The sequence below is a fragment of the Berghia stephanieae genome, chromosome 6, assembly GCF_034508935.2.
Source record: "Berghia stephanieae isolate SIO BIC M18660-M18661 chromosome 6, UCSD_Bste_1.3, whole genome shotgun sequence".
In the NCBI taxonomy this organism is placed as follows: domain Eukaryota; kingdom Metazoa; phylum Mollusca; class Gastropoda; order Nudibranchia; family Aeolidiidae; genus Berghia; species Berghia stephanieae.
Window position 1 is genome coordinate 59,245,078 of NC_088365.1, and position 21,199 is coordinate 59,266,276.

At 37.2% G+C, this 21,199-nt stretch overlaps 1 protein-coding gene across 1 annotated transcript in view; it reads left to right on the plus strand.

Moving 5' to 3' along the window:
* Positions 1-20,784, plus strand: part of LOC144975555 (A disintegrin and metalloproteinase with thrombospondin motifs 9-like) — a 343,710-nt gene extending 322,926 nt beyond the window's left edge. Inside the window, exons 29-39 of the mRNA XM_078919717.1 lie at positions 7,259-7,426; positions 7,911-8,084; positions 9,645-9,815; positions 11,523-11,714; positions 12,514-12,649; positions 14,393-14,484; positions 15,985-16,076; positions 16,814-16,956; positions 18,225-18,316; positions 18,704-18,808; positions 20,644-20,784. Of these exons, the coding sequence (XP_078775843.1) occupies positions 7,259-7,426; positions 7,911-8,084; positions 9,645-9,815; positions 11,523-11,714; positions 12,514-12,649; positions 14,393-14,484; positions 15,985-16,076; positions 16,814-16,956; positions 18,225-18,316; positions 18,704-18,808; positions 20,644-20,736 (1,458 nt within the window). The 3' untranslated portion in view covers positions 20,737-20,784. The remainder of the gene's footprint in view (positions 1-7,258; positions 7,427-7,910; positions 8,085-9,644; positions 9,816-11,522; positions 11,715-12,513; positions 12,650-14,392; positions 14,485-15,984; positions 16,077-16,813; positions 16,957-18,224; positions 18,317-18,703; positions 18,809-20,643) is intronic.
* Positions 20,785-21,199: the final 415 nt, after the last annotated feature.

Below are 21,199 nucleotides of genomic sequence, written 5' to 3' on the forward strand. Positions count from 1 at the left end.
ACTACTACTACTACTACTACTACTACTACTACTACTACTACTACTACTACTACTACAACTACTACTTCTACTACCACTACTACTACCACTACTACTATTCCTGTTATTAAACTTCCTAACCTTGCTTCCTTTCGCTAAGGTCCCCTCACCACTCCCCCCCCCCCCCCCCCCACACCGCCCAAACCGATTTCACGTCCAATCTTTGAATTATATTATATATTATATTATTGTAATTCGATTTATCCCAGTCGATGGATTTTAAAGCCCATCTGTTTACTCATTGACAGATTGATGTATAGTCTACCTGTCCAAATGCCACAGTTTGTTTCTAATCCTTCCCGCTATGTTAACCAGTTAACTGCTGTACTCTAGAAAAATACGTATTTAAAAATTTAGCCAGAAAACTCGTCCTTCAAATATCTACCGAATTAAATAACCCTCCTCTTGGAAAAAAAAACTCTCAAACCTGGGACTTTGCAAAGTCCCAGGTTTGAGAGTTTTTGCCAAGAGGAGAGTTATTTAATTCGGTCTGTATTTGAAGGACGAGTTTTCTGGCCAAAATGTTCTAAATACAACTTTTTCCAGAGTACGGCTTTTAACTAGTTAAGGTAGAATCGTTTACGAAGACATTCAACTCAGCAAGTCTGTTTATTTCAGTATATTTTTTCCATCCCAGTGTTTTCCTATATTCTCATACCCTGCGGGTTTAAAAACACATTTCCTGATAAATAATTGACATGAACTCATGCGTCTTATCTGTTTCGATTCGCTTTACTTTGCTTTGTTTTGCTTTGTTTTGTTTGCGTTTTGGGGGTGGGGGGGTGGAGGGGGGGGGGGGAATGGAGGGAGGGTTCTATTTCTTTTTGGGTTAATTTGGCAAAACAACACAAGCTGCAATGTCAGGCTGTCTTCTCCTTTTATTAATGATCTTAATGACCGATAATTGCCACAGACTCCTATACTGTCAGGGTGATTTTGATGGACATAACATTTAAAAAAAAACAAGCGGACAATAAATAAACAACCAAACAAAGTAAAAAAAAAATAAACAGATAAAACGCAGCTTTTAGGGGTGGGGGGGGGGTAACAAAACGTATTCACCTGAAGAAAGGATTTGTGCCCGGAACGTTAGGGAGTTTTGTCCATTATCTTTTTTTTTAAAGATAAACAAGGAAACTTTCACACTCACCCAGACATCCAAAAACCCCCGTGTCTTCCATGGAATTCGACCATTAAACCTTTGGATCAAAAGGCTGATGCTATAACCTTTACAGGTCACCAATGACTTGCCCTTTGTACAGTCACAGAATTCCGTAATAATCCGACAAAATGTCTACACCGTTTTTCTAAATATATTTAGTTTCTGAATTTGTTTGTTTGTTTGTTGATTTTTTTTTTGTTTTGTTTTGTTTCTTGTCCCTTCTTTATTCTTTTTTTTTATCATTGTTAATGTTATTATTTTGTTTTAACTTTTTTATATCTGCAATTATTTTCTCAATATTTCCTCAAACAGATCTTATGATAAAGCATTGTTTTCAAACATTCTGGTTGGCTGTAGAACGCCAGCTAAAAACCATTGCAGACCAAAGTTCAAGGTCATAAGATACCTGGAGGCACCATCCTCCTCCTCCTCCTCTCCCATCCCTTTATCGATGTGTTTCGTCACTTAAAAAAAAACAAAAACATTCGAGATCCACTGATTTTTTTCGTTCGTACTGTGAAAAAGACATATTTTAAATAAATGTCCGTCCTTCAAATGATATTATGGATACCGATTACAATGACCCTCAGCTTGTGGAAAACTCTCAAACTTGAATAATAGGTTTGAGACAGGGCCTTCTAAAAATAGTGGTTTGAGAGGTTTTTACAGAAGTCTGAGGCAATTGGTCATTAAGATCATTAATCAAAGGAGAAGACAGACCAACACTGCAGCCTGTGATGTTTTGCCAATTTAACCCAAATAGAAATAGAACCCTCCCTCCACCCCCCCACCCCCCCTTTCCCTCCAAACGCAGATAGATAGATGGATGGATAGATAATAGATAGATAGCCTGTGATGTTTTGCCAATTTAACCCAACTAGAAATAGAACCCTCCCTCCAACCCCCCCCCCCCTCTTTCCCTCCAAACGCAGATAGATAGATGGATGGATAGATAGATAGATAGATAGCCTGTGATGTTTTGCCAATTTAACCCAACTAGAAATAGAACCCTCCCTCCACCCACCCCCCCCCCCCTTTCCCTCCAAACGCAGATAGATAGATGGATGGATAGATAGATAGATAGATAGATAGATAGATAATAAATAGATGGATAGATAGATAGCCTGTGATGTTTTGCCAATTTAACCCAAATAGAAATAGAACCCTCCACCCACCCACCCCCCCCCCCTTTCCCTCCAAACGCAGATAGATAGATGGATGGATAGATAGATAGATAGATAGCCTGTGATGTTTTGCCAATTTAACCCAAATAGAAATAGAACCCTCCACCACCCACCCCCCCCCCCTTTCCCTCCAAACGCAGATAGATAGATGGATGGATAGATAGATAGATAGATAGATAGCCTGTGATGTTTTGCCAATTTAACCCAAATAGAAATAGAACCCTCCACCCACCCACCCCCCCCCCCCTTTCCCTCCAAACGCAGATAGATAGATGGATGGATAGATAGATAGATAGATAGCCTGTGATGTTTTGCCAATTTAGCCCAAATAGAAATAGAACCCTCCCTCCACCCACCCCCCCCCCTTTCCCTCCAAACGCAGATAGATAGATGGATGGATAGATAGATAGATAGATAGATAGCCTGTGATGTTTTGCCAATTTAACCCAAATAGAAATAGAACCCTCCACCCCACCCCCCCCCCCCCCTTTCCCTCCAAACGCAGATAGATAGATGGATGGATAGATAGATAGATAGATAGCCTGTGATGTTTTGCCAATTTAACCCAAATAGAAATAGAACCCTCCACCCACCCACCCCCCCCCCCCCTTTCCCTCCAAACGCAGATAGGTAGATGGATGGATAGATAGATAGATAGATAGCCTGTGATGTTTTGCCAATTTAGCCCAAATAGAAATAGAACCCTCCTCCACCCACCCCCCCCCCCCCTTTCCCTCCAAACAAAACAAAGCAAAGCAAAGCGAATCAAAACAGATAAGATCTTTATTTTATCTTGTTTTAAAACATAATTGTAATTGTAATCGATTCAATATTCGAAGGACGGATTTTCTGGCCAAAACTTGAAAGTAAATGTATTTTTCAGAGCAGAGGACAGATCTGTTCTTTTAGATGACTTTTCGTTTGCGCTCGTACAGGGGGGGGGGGGGGGGGGGGTGTCAAAAGATTTTGTTGTTGTTGGTTGCTCAATTTTAGAAGGTAGGAAAACTAATTTGTAGAGTGTTTGAGTTTTATAGGACTGCGTTCTATTTGCATTGCTTACTTTACTTTTGCAGACTTGTCTACTGCAACGAAAAATTTCGTATTATTGCGACATTTTGGTTCTAACAGGAAAACAACAAAAAGATCTTTATTTATTTCTTTTTAAAACATATTGGAAACAATGTTCTAGTCCAAAGCTAGTATACACTGGTTTAAAGCATTATTTTAACGTTTTGAGGAGAATTTGGTTATTTTAACCCTCTCCTTACCAGCCATTTTCAGAATTTTCCCAAAACTTCACACCCATCCAACACAAAACAGACATATCTTACTCAAACAGAAAAGCAACAAGAACATTCTATAGATAGAATGCGCTTGGCCAAGGAGTTCACAACATTGCCATCCGGAAGTATAACGGACAAACACACAAACTCTGTGTAACCATGAACTTTTATAGTCTTGTTAATACAGTTTAGTGAGAACAACTCACAAACGCGGATGGCAAAAACAATAACAAAGGCCTGAGTGGCATCATCTGCATACTATCTATACATAAGATTGATCGCCAATAATTATGGGCTCTATTACAGAATGTCAAGTTTTTATAGCTATAGCAAAAACAAATGAAATCTGGATGATAAAAGTGACGGTTTCATCGTAACAAATGCGACGATTTTCCAATAGGTGGTAAGGAGAGGGTTAAAAGGTAGTTATGATTTCTACTTTATAATTACCCCCAAAAATTACTAATTTATCCATTTTCAGAAAGCAATGCTACATTTGTGACCTACCGTCTCAATTCTAAACCTGGCTGGCTAAACCAGCCCTTTTATCATTCAGATTTCTTTGGTAAATCGCGCAATTTAAAGAACAATGATTTATTATTGCTATAAAAACGTGACATCGTTGAAGAGTTCATTTTGCTAATCAATATTATGCATAGAATTTATTTGTTGCTTTTCTGTTTGAGTAAGAAAAAAACTATTTTTGTGTTGGGTGGGTGTGAAATTTGGGGGAAATTCTGAAAATCGGTGGTAAGGAAAGGGTTAAAGCATTATTTTAACGGATTGAAGAGACATCGGTTATTTTAAAAGGCAGCCATAGTGTCTCCTGTATTACTTCCCCTGAAAATGCTAAGTTTGTGACCTACCGTCTCAATTCTAAACCTGGTTAAACCAGATTCTGGAACTTTGATTTAAAGTGAAAACGATCAGAATTCAACCATTTGAGACTTAAATAAAATAAATAAATATCCAAATGTATAGATCGCCAAATGCCACCGAACGTGTTCACTGGCGCTTTATAAGACATAGTTGACATGAGATTTTAAAGATAATTAAATGTTACAATTTTAACTCTCTCCTTACCAGCTATTTTTTTAATTTTCCCCGAAAATTCACTCCCACCCAACACAAAAATAGACTTTTCTTACTCAAACAAAAATGTAACAAGTGAGCTCTACAACACAGTGTTTAGTATTAATAGCTGTAATCATCAAAGCATTTCTTTAAGTTTTGTGATTTACAAGAGAAATCAGAATGAGAAAATTGTCGGTTGCATTGTAACGAATTTGACGATTTTCATATGTTTGGTATGGCTAGGATTAAGAAAATTAAATTATTAAGATTGTAGATGATTTATTAAGCTATGCTGATACCAATGGAATGTGAAGTGTGAAGTGGCTTTTTTTTTACATATTAAAGAAAAGTTAATCTAAAACATTCTGTCTTCAGTCTAGACTTGAAGCACTCTATATATAGTATGAGAACTTACTTCTGGTGAAGACTGAGAAAGAATTCAAGATTGATGGTAGCGCGAAGTAAAATGAACGTTCCGTTTGAAAAAGCTACATAATTCATCCTTCTCAATTACGCATTCCAATGGGATTCAATAGTCTGATGTCTGGTCGCCCAGCAACGAGCAGCTTGGTTCTAAACAAAGAAAATTGGTACTTTTTATTCTTCATGCTGGTTAGAACTTTTTCATATTATGTTTTTCTCCTCTGGATACACTTTTATGTTCGTCGGAGAAGTATTTCATAAGGGCGTCCTCCATTTTTCCGATAGTTTAGAATCAGTTACTAAGTTACTATGCGTCATTACGAGGGAAGTAACGTCACGACTATTGAAGCCTATTCAATTAAAAATTCATAATTAAGACACAGAAGTCAAATTTTAGTGTTTGGTTTACGCGAAGTGAACTGATTTGCAGGTCTGATAACCGAAAGCAAATATGGGCTTGTTTTAACATTGTCGGAATGGACAATATTTTTCGTTGGTTTGAGAGGATGTATTTCCATAACAGCAATGAGACCATAACAATTTGGGTTATCAGACCTGCAAATAAGTACACTTTGGATTCGCCCCTACATACGGATTGTGACCACAAATCACAAACATGGAAGCTATTTGAAATGTTTTGATTCAGGTTTCGCAAGTCGTTTGAGATAATTACGTAAGAGAAGTGAGAACAGAACAAAAATAAACGAATTTAATTTATGTTCAGTTTAAATAAATTTCACGACTGGTTCCACTCCCGGTTTCTATAGCGTGAAACGTACAATAGCAATTTCTTGCTACCCTTTGTATAGGATGCTAGCCTATTTCAAAGTACTTTCCGTCAGATCTAAAAGACCCAGCTACACAATCACTGCTTGGTGGACGGATTTTTTTCTGAATCCCCCCCCCCCCCCCCCCGTGTCTACCAACAGTGATTGGATAGCTCGGTCAGTTAGATCCGGCGAAAAGTACTTTGAGACGGACAACAGACAAGCGTCCTATACAAAAGGTAGCAACAAATTGCATTGTCCATTTTTTTACGATATAGACACCGGGATAAACTCCGGCTCTATTGACTTCGTTGCTCTAGGAACTACTTTTTCTTGACTAGAAGAGGAATTCATGGTTTTCAGCTTTGCACGTAAAAAAAGGACGTTCGTTGAACATCTCTTTTGTGTATAAATCAATGATGTCAGGTGAGACTCGATGCAGGCAGATTACGGGGCAATCGATCGAACTGCAGCTGTGAATAGTTAACAAGGAATCATCTGAATAAATAACGTGTTGATTTAGTTCTTCCACCGTGGTGAGGTTCAAGCTACTGATTTCAGGCAGATTTACATCTTAGATCCGTCGGTTCGTTCGGCATGGGAAAGATAATTGATTGAAGAAAATATAGTGCGTCATGTCATACGCTCAAAAACAACGTATTTAAAATTTTGGCCAAGTAACTCGTCCTTCAATTATAGATTGATTGATTGTCAAAAAAAATTCAAATGTTGGACTTCATGTGAAGTCCCAGGTTTGAGAGTATTTGACAAGATGAGGGTCAGTTTAATATATATATATATATATATATATATATATATATATATATATATATATATATATACATAAATAAATATAATATATATACATATATATATATATATATATATATATATATATATATATATATTATATATATTATATATATATATAATATATATATATTATATATCATTAGGAGATCGCGGCTATTCTCTGGGGAAAAAAAAGCAAACCATATTTAAATTTTTAGCCAGAAAACTCGTCTTGTTATATATACTTATATATATTATATATATATATATTATATATATATATAGTATGTTGTGTGTGTGTGTGTGTGTATGTTGTGTATGTGTGTGTGTATGTGTGTGCGTGTGTGTGTGTGTGTATTTGAAGACGAGTTTTCCGGCCAAAATTTGAAAATTGGTTATCTTTTAACGCTATAAAACACCGGAATAAAATCCGGCTCCTTAAGCCTTATTTCCCCAGGGACTTTATGTACTTTTTAAAATATATTTTAATATACCTTAATACACAGGAACGTTTAATTATCTTTTTGTTTTCAGTGTTCATCTACTTGCGGAGAAGGGCTGCGAAGTCGTCTTGTGTCCTGTGTGAACAGGGCCAGTGGACACAAGGTGCCTCATCATTACTGTAAAAGGAAAAAGCCGAGGGAACTCAAACGTTGTCACAGAGGACAGTGTCCGAGATGGGTCACTGGGAAATGGACCAAAGTAAGAATTAAAGTATGGTGATGCCTTGATGATGATGATGATGATGATGATGATGATGATGATGATGGTGGTGATGATGATTAGAGAAGAAGAAGAAGAAGAAGAAGAAGAAGAAGAAGAAGAAGAAGAAGAAGAAGAAGAAGAAGATGAAGAAGAAGAGAAGAAGATGATGAAGAAGAAGAAGAAGACAAGGAGGATGAGGAGAGGAGGAGGAGGAGGAGGAGGAGGAGGAGGAGGAGGAGGAGGTAGGAGGAGGAGGAGGAGGTGTATTTAATGGCAACATTGTAAAGAAAAGATATGGAATGTAAAAGTCCTTTAGATATTTTGTTTGTTTTATGACATTAAATATATTAATGGTATCCCATTATTTGAAACGTACTCCCCATAAAGCGCTTGTGACACGGATTTTTACTTTTCCATCAATCGTTCTAGACAAATATTATGCTATTTCATTTAAACTTCATCATAATATATTTTTACTCAGTGTTCTGTCAGATGCGGCAAGGGTCTGAGAAAGAGGGCGGTCCGCTGCAAGAACAGGCGTCAGAAGTACATTGACGATATCTTCTGTGACCATGTGGATAGACCAAAGTCGACCACTGTCTGTACGAGAAGGGAATGCGTTCTGTTTATGTGGCAGAGTGGACCCTGGTCAGAGGTAAGTTCACACTCTCATATCAGATGAACAATGACCCTTCAGACCCATATGGCATATAGTACCAAATTTTTCCCGGTTTCTTTAGCGTCAGTTGCTTGCTGGGTCAGAACACTTATAAACCATTTTTTAAAATCGTTCTGACAGAGACATCCCTTTTAACGTATCTAGATTTTACTCGGGATCGATACCAGTCCCTTTGGTTATGAAGCGAGCGCTCTATCAAGTGATGGGATTCACATCAGATCGCTCTAGGAAATACAATTTGAAAAATAAGATAAAATTGATTTTTTTAAAATCAAAGTAAAAAAGAAATGATAATAAAATAATGTTGTCTTTATTCATCTTAGGGGACTTTTTATATTATAAGAAGTTACTGTAAAATACCCGTGTGTCAGGATGAAGCTATAGGGACTAAATTTCTTCCTCTAGGTAAAAACTCGATGCCACATGTAGGGCTCGTATCCGATTTCTCGGGGGTTAGCGCAAAGCCCTACTCCCTCTCTCTCTCTCTCTCCTCTCTCTCTCCTCTCTCTCTCTCTCTCTCTCTCTCTGTTCTATCACCCCCTTCTCCTCAATATCAAAATATAGATTTTTAAACACTGCTTCGTTATGATAATTATAAAGACTTGTAAAGATGAAACTAGGATTGAAAACGATAAAGATGATTTCATAACAATGATACCCGATCAACTAGTTAAATTCAGCCAACCTGAATACCCTCTCCAAAAACAACAAAAGCAACAAACATCAATAATGAAAAACAATCAACAGAAAGTTCAATTGATTTGATATTGTATTCTTGTATATTTTTTAGAAATCATTTTGGCAATGACTAAAGAAGAATATATATCTTACATATTCCCTTATTCAATTCATAAGGTAAGTGAGTGTCTATTTCAGTGATCTTTATAAATACCTATGAATCTCTCAGGGCTGCTCAGCTGTACGGTCTTTGCTTCGTACCCGAAAGGTACCGAGCTCGACCACCCGCCGCTGCGATGTGTGGCCTTGAGCAAGTCACCTCGCCCTAGCTCATTTGCGGCGCTACGCAGCGGGAGGCCTGGGTTATTCCATCCAGTTTTCCCTTGGAATAGACCCTAGAGACAAATTTCCCCTATGGGATGAATAAAGGGATTTTAAAAAAATAATTTTTTACAGTGTTCCTATGAATTGCCCTTTACAGTGTTCCTATGACTTGCACTTTACAGTGTTCCTATGAATTGCTCTTTACAGTGTTCCTATGAATTGCTCTTTACAGTGTTCCTATGAATTGCTCTTTACAGTGTTCCTATGAATTGCTATTTACAGTGTTCCTATGAATTGCCTCTTTACAGTGTTTCCTATGAATTGCTCTTTACAGTGTTCCTATGAATTGCTATTTACAGTGTTCCTATGCAATGCTCTTTACAGTGTTCCTATGAATTGCTCTTTACAGTGTTCCTATGAATTGCTATTTACAGTGTTCCTATGAATTGCTCTTTACAGTGTTCCTATGAATTGCTCGTTACAGTGTTCCTATGAATTGCTATTTACAGTGTTCCTATGCAATGCTCTTTACAGTGTTCCAGAACCTGTGGATTTGGACAGAAGCATCGGTCTGTGACCTGCTCGAACAGATCCGGGAAGAGGGTGTCCCCACACCTATGCGATCGAGAGAAAAGACCGAAAGTCAAACGACGATGTAGCGAGTTTCCTTGTCCCTACATTTGGCACGATGATCCTTGGAGTGAGGTGAGATTTGTAGAATAGGCTTCAACAGTCGTGACGTCACTCTCCTCGTAATGACGCAAAGTAACTTAGCGACTGGTTCTAGATTATCGGAACAATGGCGGACGCCCTTTTGAAATACTTCTCCGACGCGCATAAAAGTGTATCCAGAGGAGAAAAACATTTTAAATCTGATCATGTTTTGGTGAAAAAGTTCTAGCCTGCATGATGAATAAAAAGTATCTATTGTCTTTGTTTAGAACCAAGCTGCTCGTTGCTGGGCGGACGTGACATCACACTATTGAATCCTATTACATTGGCCATGGATAGAATCACGTCCACAGGGTCAAGGTTTAAATGTAACGCCTTACCGCTCTACCATATAATTTCTACTTAAAAAAAAAGTGAGTAGATGTGACTCATATATAAGGGAACAACACAAAACAAACAACGTTTCGGCCCTTGGCCTTCGTTAGGAGACAGTAAACACAAACACAAATATGTAAATTTACAAAATATTACATTTTGTCAAATGTGGAAATAAAGTTAATGCGAGGAAAGGGCGTCGAGTGTGGAAGTGAGTAGATGTGACTCATATATAAGGGAAAGTGAGTAGATGTGACTCATTTATAAGGGAAAGTGAGTAGATGTGACTCATATATAAGGGAAAGTGAGTAGATGTGACTATATAGGGAAGTGAGTAGATTGATATATAAGGGAACGTGAGTAGATGTGACTCATATATAAGGGAAAGTGAGTAGATGTGACTCATTTATAAGGGAAAGTGAGTAGATGTGACTCATATATAAGGGAAAGTGAGTAGATGTGACTCATATATAAGGGAAAGTGAGTAGATGTGACTCATATACTTAAAATTGTTTTCAATGAATGCGCTAAATCAGTGTGTTATTTATCGTATTATGGCCATAGCAATCTATAGATAGCATTGAGTATGACCAATATAAACCTTTTGAAACGTTTATCTTGAAAAGATATAATGTTAATAGAAGAAATTTGAAAACAAGCAGCTAGTACAAACCAGCAAACCAGCTGCTTGTTTCCAATTTTCTTCTTTTTCATTGCAGTTTTTTATGTATCTTGTTTTGTTTTTTGTTTTTTTGTTTGTTTTTTTTTGGAGGGGGGGGGTTTGTTTGTTTGTTTTTGATTTTTTTTTTTGTTAATGTTTTATTTTTTGTTTTTCATTATTATGTGTGTGTTTGTGTGTGTTTGTTTGTGCGTGTGTGTGGTGCATCTATATCTTGCTTTTTGTTTGTTTCTGTTTTGCTTTTATTTTGTTGTTTTTTTTTTAATTTGTGTTTGTGTGTGTTTGCATGTGTTGTGTGTGTGTGTGTGTATGTGTGTTTGTGTGTTTGTGTGTGTTTGTGTGTTTGTGTTTACATGAGTGTTGATTCGGTGTGTTTTTGTTTTTGTTTTCGTTTTTGGGGTTTTCATTTTCTATTGTTGTATTAATCTTCGTGCTTTTTTATTTTTTCATTTACCACCAATGTTTATAGATAGAATGAAGTTGACGTCACTCAGGTCTTTGTTATTGTTTTTTGCAATCCGCGTTTGTGAGTAATGCTCACTGAACTGTATTAACCTGACTATAAACGGTCATGGATACACACAGTTTTGTGTGTTGGTCCGTTATACTTCCGGATGGCAATGTTATGAGCTTCTTAGCCAAGCGCATACTATCTATATAAACCATTTTATAATCTTATGTCCTAGTGTTCAACAACTTGTGGCGAGGGCAAGCAGACAAGGAATGTCATGTGTCGGGCCGTGACGAAGGAGGGCTGGATCCTCCCGGGAGAGGTCCGTTACGGATGTCGTCCGGAGGAGAAAATGTCCACGGCACGCTACTGCAACCACGGGGATTGTGTGCTGGACCACCACTGGAAGGTTGGACCCTGGGGGCAGGTCGGTTGTTTATTGTTTGTTGTGTTTTGTTTGTTTGTTTGTTTGTTTGTTTGTTTGTTTGTTTGTTTGTTGGGATGGGGGGGGGGGGGGGGGGGGTATGGAGGGGATCACCACTGGAAGGTTGGACCCTGGGGGCAGGTCGGTTGTTTATTGTTTGTTGTGTTTTGTTTGTTTGTTTGTTTGTTTAATTGTTTGTTTGTTTGTTTGTTTGTTGGGATGGGGGGGGGGGGGTATGGAGGGGATCACCACTGGAAGGTTGGACCCTGGGGACAGGTCAGTCGTTTATTTATTGTTTGTGTTTTGTTTGTTTGTTGGGGTGGGGGTGGGGGTGGGGGTGGAGGGGGGGGTTGGAGGGGGCGTGTTGATTGATAGATATGTAGATCAATTTTAACGGATTTTCGGGGGTTTATCATGATGATGATTATGATGATGATGAGAATAATGATGATAATCATAATTATGTTGATGATGATAATGATAATATTAATAATAATATTTATGATAATAATCAAAATGATAATAATAGTAATAATAGTAAAAATAATAATATTCATAATATAATAATAATAATAATAATAATAATAATAATAATAATAATAATAATAATATAATAATAATATAATATAATAATAATAATAATAATAATAATAATATATAATAATAATAATAATAATAATATAATATAATAATAATAATAATAATAATAATGATGATGATGATGTGATAATAATGGGGAGGAGGAGGAGGAGATGGAGGAGGAGGAAGAGGAGGAGTTGAAATTTTATCTTTAATTTTTCAGTGTACTGTTCAGTGCGGGTTTGGGCGCCAAAAGAGAAGTGTGATCTGTGTCAACAAAGCAGGAGAACAGGTCAAGAGAGGAAAGTGTCTTCCTCTATACAGACCTCCTAATAGACGGGCTTGCTACAATGGACACTGTGAGTAGATTATTTATTATTATTATTATTATGCCCTTTTCACCACGACATCATAAGATATCTTCACCTAGGCATTCGACGAAGGAATATTGATAATTCATCAAACAAGATGTCTGATGTCAACAGGAATCACCCATGTTGTCCAAGTGAGCAAATTGGGGGTAAATAATCTTGCTCAAGGAATAAAACGAAAGTGTCTGAAGCGGCGTTCGAACCCGGGACCTTCCGGATCACAGTGCAATGCCTTAACCACTCGGCCACTTCGTAGATTAGTTGTTGTTAAAATAGTGCTAAGCTACTAGAAACTGTGGACTGTAAAAATTAATGACCAAAAACAGATTTAACTATCTCCTTACCGGCCATTTTCAGGATTTTCCCCAAAACTTCACACCCCGACCTATATAAAAATAGATTTATTTCACTTAAACACAAAACCTGTTAGTTCTTGCTATACATTTTTTTTTTTTTTTTTTGCTAAACGAGTTCTTCAAAACAGTGTTAACATACTTTAACTATAGCAAACATTTTTATTCAAATATTATGATGTACAAAAGAAATCAGAATGACAAACATGTTGGCCGCATCGTAAGGAGGGGGTTAAAAAAAAAATACCAAACACGGAAAACATTGCGGCTATGTGGTCTTATGATATGACACTCGCTTTCGGATCAGAAGGTCCTGGGTTCGAGCCTCGCTCGGCGCATAGTTGTCCTTCGAAAAGGCTCTTTACTCACATTCTCTTGTCGTACTTAGATGTAAAATGAGTACCTGGCCGTTAACAGCGTTGCCCCAAATTTTGCCATTGCGGCCGCAAAATAAAACTACGATGACGGATTGTACCTCCTCAAAGTAAGAACAAACACGTTTCACACACCGTGAAATCATTCAGTATGGTGTGCAGAGATAGGTGCATGCATGTCAAAACCAGGGCAAGACAAGACTATCAAATTTCGAGCCAATTATTTCTGCCGTCCGTTGGAATTTTACCCAACAAAAGACAGCTGCCCTCCCGTCCATCCATCCATCCATTCTTCCATCGAGACCGCCTCGTGTCCAGTAACAGATATCCCTTGAGATAGCTTATTAGAAGAAAACTTCATTATTCTGATATGCTCTGACAAAACGCATTTTATTTTATTTCTTTTTCCAGAAAAAAAGAAAAGTATTTCTTCAAGTAATATAAATGTGTAGATTTATATAGCGCATTTCTACAGCTTAACTATGGTCAATGCGCTTCACAATGGTTCATTTAATTCCCCCCCCCTCCCACGTAACCCACATTGAACCATATTTCCAAATTTTAAAGTAACATTCGCCTGTTAGGTGTTTTTTTTGGGTACTAACACTCTTAACCAAATCCGCCATGCCAGGTATTCATTCTTACCTGAGTCGAGTTGGGTAATGTGCGTTCAGTGCCTTGCCCAAGGCTACAGCATCGGTAACATAATTTTCCACTATCACAGTCACTCACTGTTGGCTAGAGACCCTTTGTAAAGAGCTTTGAACACGTTTAGTGAATGCTCTATAGAAAAGCTCAAGTCCAAGAGTATTTTAAAAATAACTAAAAATATTTTTTTCTCTTATTTGAAATCTCGGATTTAAGACTTTAAAAAACGATTCGGGAGTCATTGTAATTGACTTCTATGATGATGAGTAACCTAAAGAACAAAGTATAAAAACGATTTGTATCAATGTATGGCGGAGTTCTTGTTTTATTGGGTATTACATGTTTCTGTATTTCAGGTTATGCAACTTCGTGTAAAGAATTCAAAAAGTTTACAACGATAAGACGTGATGGGGAGTACAGGTTGAAAGTAGGGAACAGACTCGTTAAGGTAATTTTATTTTATTGTGCGCATAGTATCATCATCATCATCATCATCATCATCATCATCATCATCAGCATCATCATCATCATTGCCTTTTTCACCCTGGGTCAGGGTATAGGCCACAGACAAACAGTTTCCATCCTTCTCTATCCTGAGCTATCTTTATAATCTCATTCCAGGTCTTACCACTTCTCTGTATATCAGCTTCTTTAATTATTCTCCATGTTATTCGTAGCCTTCCCCTTGATCTTCTGTCCTACTCGTATTTATTGAAGATTATGATTCTATCGTGCTCGATACTCTTTGAAATGCGTCATTGATTCATCGGCTGGCCACAAATTATGAAATTCCGAGTTTACACAAGGTAATGTAAATGTTGCTGCTCGAAGCTCAAAGGAATAGAAACAATGTGAAATTGAATGTAAGCTTCAATTTAATAAACAAAAACAGATGATGTTTTCGTTTATTAAATTGAAGCTTACATTCAATTTCACATTGTCATTTATCGAGTTGTCTTACAATATCCGTGTTCGTCTATGGCAATTAATTCACATCTGAGTTGACGGGTGAGTTATGCGTTAAGTTACCTAACCCAATGAAATGTAAATGTTGCTGCTCGAAGCTCGAAGAAATAAATAATAATGTGAAATAATTAAATATAAGCTTCAATTTAATTACAAAAACAGATAAAATGAACGTTAAATGTAAATGTTGCTGCTCGAAGCTCGTTCATTTGACCTGTTTTTGTAATTAGATTGAAGCTTACATTCAATTTCACATTATTATTTACTAACCCAATGAAACAACACTGGAAATAAAGTTAAAACCGACTGCAGTAGTCATCCAACTTGATAATTTACCACACTGATTCGAGGGTTTTGTTACAGTGGGCGTCCTTGAGATAATCCTTTGTATGGTCAAAGCTTTGAACGGAGATATTGACAATTTTAGTCAAGAAGTCAATTTTTATGAAAAATGAGTTCTCATCAAAAATCATTAAATCAAACATTTTTTTACATATTGATGAGATATTTTAATTGAATTCTAATATTAATTATTTTATTTTAATTTTTTTTTTATGAATGAAATTATTATACTTAACTTCAACTCTTGTCAACTTCGGAAGCGATTTTATCAAAATTAGGGTTTCACACCCTAGCCCATCCATATGACCATAACTTCCATCGAAAATTCACTCGATTTGCTTCAAATAAAGATTAAAATGCTCAGGAGACATTGTGAATCACAATCAGTATCGCTTGACTTTGATACAAGATAAAGCAACACATCTGATAAAAAACTCCATACCTCTAACTCGTTCCATTTCAAAATTTAGATCAATAGGAAGAATCACGATTTTGATATCTAAATATTGTTTAACGTTGTCCATGATTCTGTTATCTATTGGTTGCCATTTGATCTTTTATACCGTTGAATAACATATTTATCTCAAAATTGTGTAATTTAAATCTTTAAATAAATAATTAGATTTAATTTTTGCCTTAGATTTACTGCAAGAACATGAGGAAAGAACCAGAGGAGTACCTCACTCTGCCAACGGGACCACAAGAAAACTTTTCTGAGAATTTTGATAAAAGGTAAGTCAAATGGTTAATGTGGATCCGCTGTTCATCATTCATTTATCGGTGAAAAATCTTCGGATTCACCTTCCTCCCCCTGTCTGTCGCTAATCAGCAACCTTCAAAATGATTGACGTACTCCAATAAATAGATATAATTTATTACGATGATAGCACATGTGCTGTGAGAACATATGGTGAGGTAAGATAGCATGGTACTTATTGTCAGGTCTGATGATTGAATGCATTGTTGTAATGGATTATGTTTTGCGTTGATTTGAAAGTATTTCCATTACAACAATGAACCCTAAACAATTTGGCTTACAAGATCTGAATCTAAGTAAACGTCGCAAGAGAGCAATAGAAGTCGTCATTTCAGCGTTCTTTGGTACTTTTAAAAATATAAATCAGTATTATTCCTCCCCTCTCCCGAAACAGTAACGCGTAATGATATCAAGTTTACAATAATGATTTGTGACGTCAGAATATCATACGTTAAATTTCACTATAATGAGATTTTTTGAAAAAAGAAGTATCATTTTAATATTTTTGAAAATGGCAGAGATGTCGAAATCGGAATCGAGTAAGGGGTAGCTAGAATAAAATATTTCTTACACTCTTGCGTTTTGGAATTCGAACCTTGTTCCCAAACGCGCACTCGCAAGCTCGTGCAGTGGTTGGGAACACGTCCCGGAATTCCAAAAAGCAAGATTGTAAAAGAATCGTATATTATCTCATTATTCTTCCATTTTTCAGGCTTCGCCGTCCAGCAACGTGCCCTAACAATGGGTCCAGACCAGGACATGATTGTGAAGAGTGTCGCAAAAAGGATTATGAGATGGCGGGGAACACAACCTTCTCCAAAGTCAGGATCGATCTACAAACCATGAAAATCATTAGTGAGTCGGGTTTATATTTTACGAATGAAAACTTTCACTGTAAGAGTTTATGTGGGTACTTGTAGGGGCGAGAGTGCTCGATAGCTAATATAAAATATTTGGGTTCACTCTTTTATATGGCCGAAACACATGTTTCTGTGGCTTCCACCCACGTCTTCAGTCGGTATACTATGTCCGTAGAATGATTATTCCATTTGGGATCATTGTTGATATTCTTTACTTACGTTGTGTGTTCCCATTGCGTGTATGTGTATGAGTGCGTGTGTGTGTGTTGTGTGTGGTGTATACATGTGTATATATATAATGTTATTTCCATTAATGATATTTTAAGTCAGTAAACAAGGAAAAAAAATCTGCAACACGGTTTTTATTATTCACAATGCCCCAAATCCCATTGACAAGGTTTTCCCCATTAGGGTGTAGCCTACTGTAGCAGTAATTAAACTGTAGAATTCATAAAGCTCTTGGAGCCGGACCTTATCCAGGTGTCAAAAGGATTATGAACAATTGCTTGCGACCCTTTAGATTGGACTCTAGTGTATCACAGACTACTTTCTGAAAAAACTAACATACCCAGCTACCCAATTACTGCTGGGTAGAAAAGGAAGAGATGAGTAGGTCAGGACAACATCTTGAATGCATCCGAGATCGATCTTGGCCCTCTTGTTTATGAATTAAGTGCTATTACAACCCAGCTGTCGGAATCCACTTTCTACCTCTACGACAATGTATTCTGATTGTGATTGATATACACTAGACCTTCTTTTAGGGCGATAACTTAAAACTTTATATTACTGAACATTCACATTATAAATCAACTTCATATCATCTAGTGCGGCTATGTGGTCTTGTGGTATGACACTCGCTTTCGGATCGGAAGGTCCTGGGTTCGAGTCTCGCTCGGCGCATAGTTGAGTCCTTGGGAAAGGCTCTAGACTCACATTCTCTCACCGTACTCAGGTGTAAAATGAGTACCTGGCCGTTAACAGCGTTGTCTCTATCCGAAAAATTGTAATATCGCCTAACAGGCGCCTAACTTGTCCCGTCCTAAATGTTAAGTGTTGCTGTTGGTCAGAGACCCATTGTAAAGCGCTTTGAGCACGTTAAGTGGATATTGCGCTATATAAAAGCTCATTAAAAAAAAATTCTGCCCTTCGGCTGTCCTTTCTGGTCAGCTATTTCTTGATATATAGTACGGTAGTAAGGTATTAATCATAATACAGATTGATTTTTGATATAATTTATTCAAATCACTTCCATCTCAACAGCATCAGATCAAACGTTCAGTAACACGATGTACGGCAAGTTTGTAGCCTACGGTACAGCAGGTGATTGTTACAGCTCCAGTAATTGTCCACAGGTAAGTGGTTCAAACTATCATCACCATTATCATCATCATCACCATCATCATCATTATCGTGGTCGTCATCATCATCATCATCATCATCAACATCGTAATCAACATCATCATCGTCATCATCATCATCATCATCAACAACATCATCATCAACATCATCAGCATCAACAACATCATCATCAACATCATCATCATCATCATCATCATCATCATCATCATCATCATCATCATCGATATCATCACCATCACAATTATCAGTATCACAATCACCACCACATCAAATCAAAATATGATAATTAGTATCTCTAATGATATTTGCCCCCCCCCCCCCTCCCCCTCACTCCCCCACCTCTCACCCCATTGCCCCATTCATCTGGATTACGTCAACAGGGACGTTTCAGCATCAATTTAGTGAACACAGGCTTCATGATATCCACCAACATCACCTGGGTCCTGCACGGCAATAGGGCTTCACAGCGGATATGGAGACTAAGGGTGAGTGGAGAATATGAGGATAAAACTTGAGCGGTTATGTAGAGCAAGATCCACATAGGGGGTCCCAATAGCTTAGTTGGTAGAGCTCTCTCTTCACACGCAATGGGACCAAGATAGATCCCGGGTTCAGTCGAGATTTTTTTCTGACACCCCCCCCCCCCACCCCCTGCCCACCCAGTAGTGAATGGGTAGCCGAGTCTGTTAGATTTGGCGGAAAGTACTTTGCGATAGACTAGCGTCCTATCCAACGGATAGCAAGCACTTGCTATTGTCCGTTTCACGCTATAGAAACCGGGATAAAATCCGACTCCACGGGCGCAATGGCTCTGAAGGACTACTAATATTCACTAAACGTGCTCAAAGCATTTAACAAGCGGTTCCTAGCTAACAGCAACACAAGATAGGAAGGACGAGGCATGGCGCCTTCGGCGATATTACAATTTTTATATCAACAGAAATAACGCTGTTAAAGAATGGCTAGGCACTCGTTTTACACCTGAGTACGGAGAGAGAATGTGAGTAAAGAGCCTTTTCCTAGCTCTGAACTATGCGTTGCTTAGAACGGTAGCTTCAACTATGGACCATAGTTTATCCCGGTTTCCGTGTAGTTAATTTTACATTGTGCGGCTATGTGGTCTAGCGGTATGACACTCGCTTTCGGATCGGAAGGTCCTAGGATCGAGCCTCGCGCTCGACGTATAGTGAGTCCTTAGAAAAGGCTCTTTACTCACTTTCTCTCACCGTACTCAGGTGCAAAATGAGTACCTGGCCGTTAACAGCGTTGTCTTTGTCCGAAAAATTGTAATATCGCCTAACAGGCGGCATGTCCCGTCCTACATGTTGAATGTTTCTGTTGACCAGTGACCCCTTGTAAAGCGCTTTGAGCACATTATTGGATATTGCGCTATATAAAGCTCAATTTTATTTATTTTTTATTATTTATTAAGTTTACATTTACAGTTACTCGCTACCCCTGTCTATCACAACATTCATATGGAGCAATTCCAAGGATTAACCATACCCATACGCTTCTTTATGCTTCATTTATGATACACATCAGTCCATATTGAACTATTGTTTTAGTTTCATACAGTACAAGTCCACTGTTAGTTGTTTGAAGTTTGTCTTTTTGTTTAGCAACTTTGTAAAGTTGCTGTAGTACTAGCCACTGCTATAAATAGCCATGTGCTACTCACTCACACATGAGTCGAGTCGGGTGCATGTGTTAAGTGGCTTATCAAAAAAAATAACTTAACCCTTTCCATACCACCTATTGGAAAATCACATTTGTTACGATGCAACCATCATTTTTCTTATCCAGATTTCATTTCTTTGTGCTATAGCTATAAAAATTTGACATTCTGTAATAGATATCATATTTGCGAACAATAGTATGTACAGAATGTGCGTGCGTGTTTCTTTTCTGTTGAATAAGAACTGTCTGTTTTTGTGTTGGGTGGGTGTGAAGTTTTGTGGAAAATTCTGAAAATGGCTGGTAAGGAGAGGGTTAAAAATATTTAAAAGTCAATGCCGTGGCCAGATTATGCGATCATTGTCATTGTATTATAATTGATGTTCATCATGGCATGATACTTGTACTGGACAAGACACCACACTACCGAGTGAACTCAATGTCTCAGGTATTATCATTATCCTCATCACAATCATCATCATCATCATCATCATCATCATCATCATCATCATCATCATCATCATCATCATCATCATCATCATCACCATCATCATCATCATCATCATCATCACCGCCACCACCACCACCAGCATTCTAACTAACGTGATATTCATTCTCTTTTCTTTCTTTTTATTTTTTTTAGGATGGGCAAATAATTCGAGGTGTTTGCGGTGGGAACTGCGGGGTTTGCTCCCCTGAGTCATTGAATGGTTTACAACTGGAGCTACTCAGATGACCCATAGAATCCTAGTATAAATGTGTACATATTATGTAGTTTATTATCATTTTTATTACTGTCATTGCTATGATTATCATTAATGTTATTATTATTGTTATTATTATTGTTATTATTATTATTATTATTATTATTATTATTATTATTATTATTATCATTATTATTATTATTATTATTATTATTATTATCATCATCATCATCATCATCATCATCATCATCATCATCATCATCATCCTCTTTGTTAATATTATTATTATTATTATTATTATTATTATTATTATTATTATTATTGTTATTATTATTATTATTATTATTATACCATTGTCATTGCAATTACATATTCATTACATTTTAATAATGCTCTTATTGTATTTTGTGTTCGATGTAAATATTATTTATCATTTGTGTACATTTTGTTAGACTTGGACGCCACTCATATAATATAATTATTATTTTAATTAAT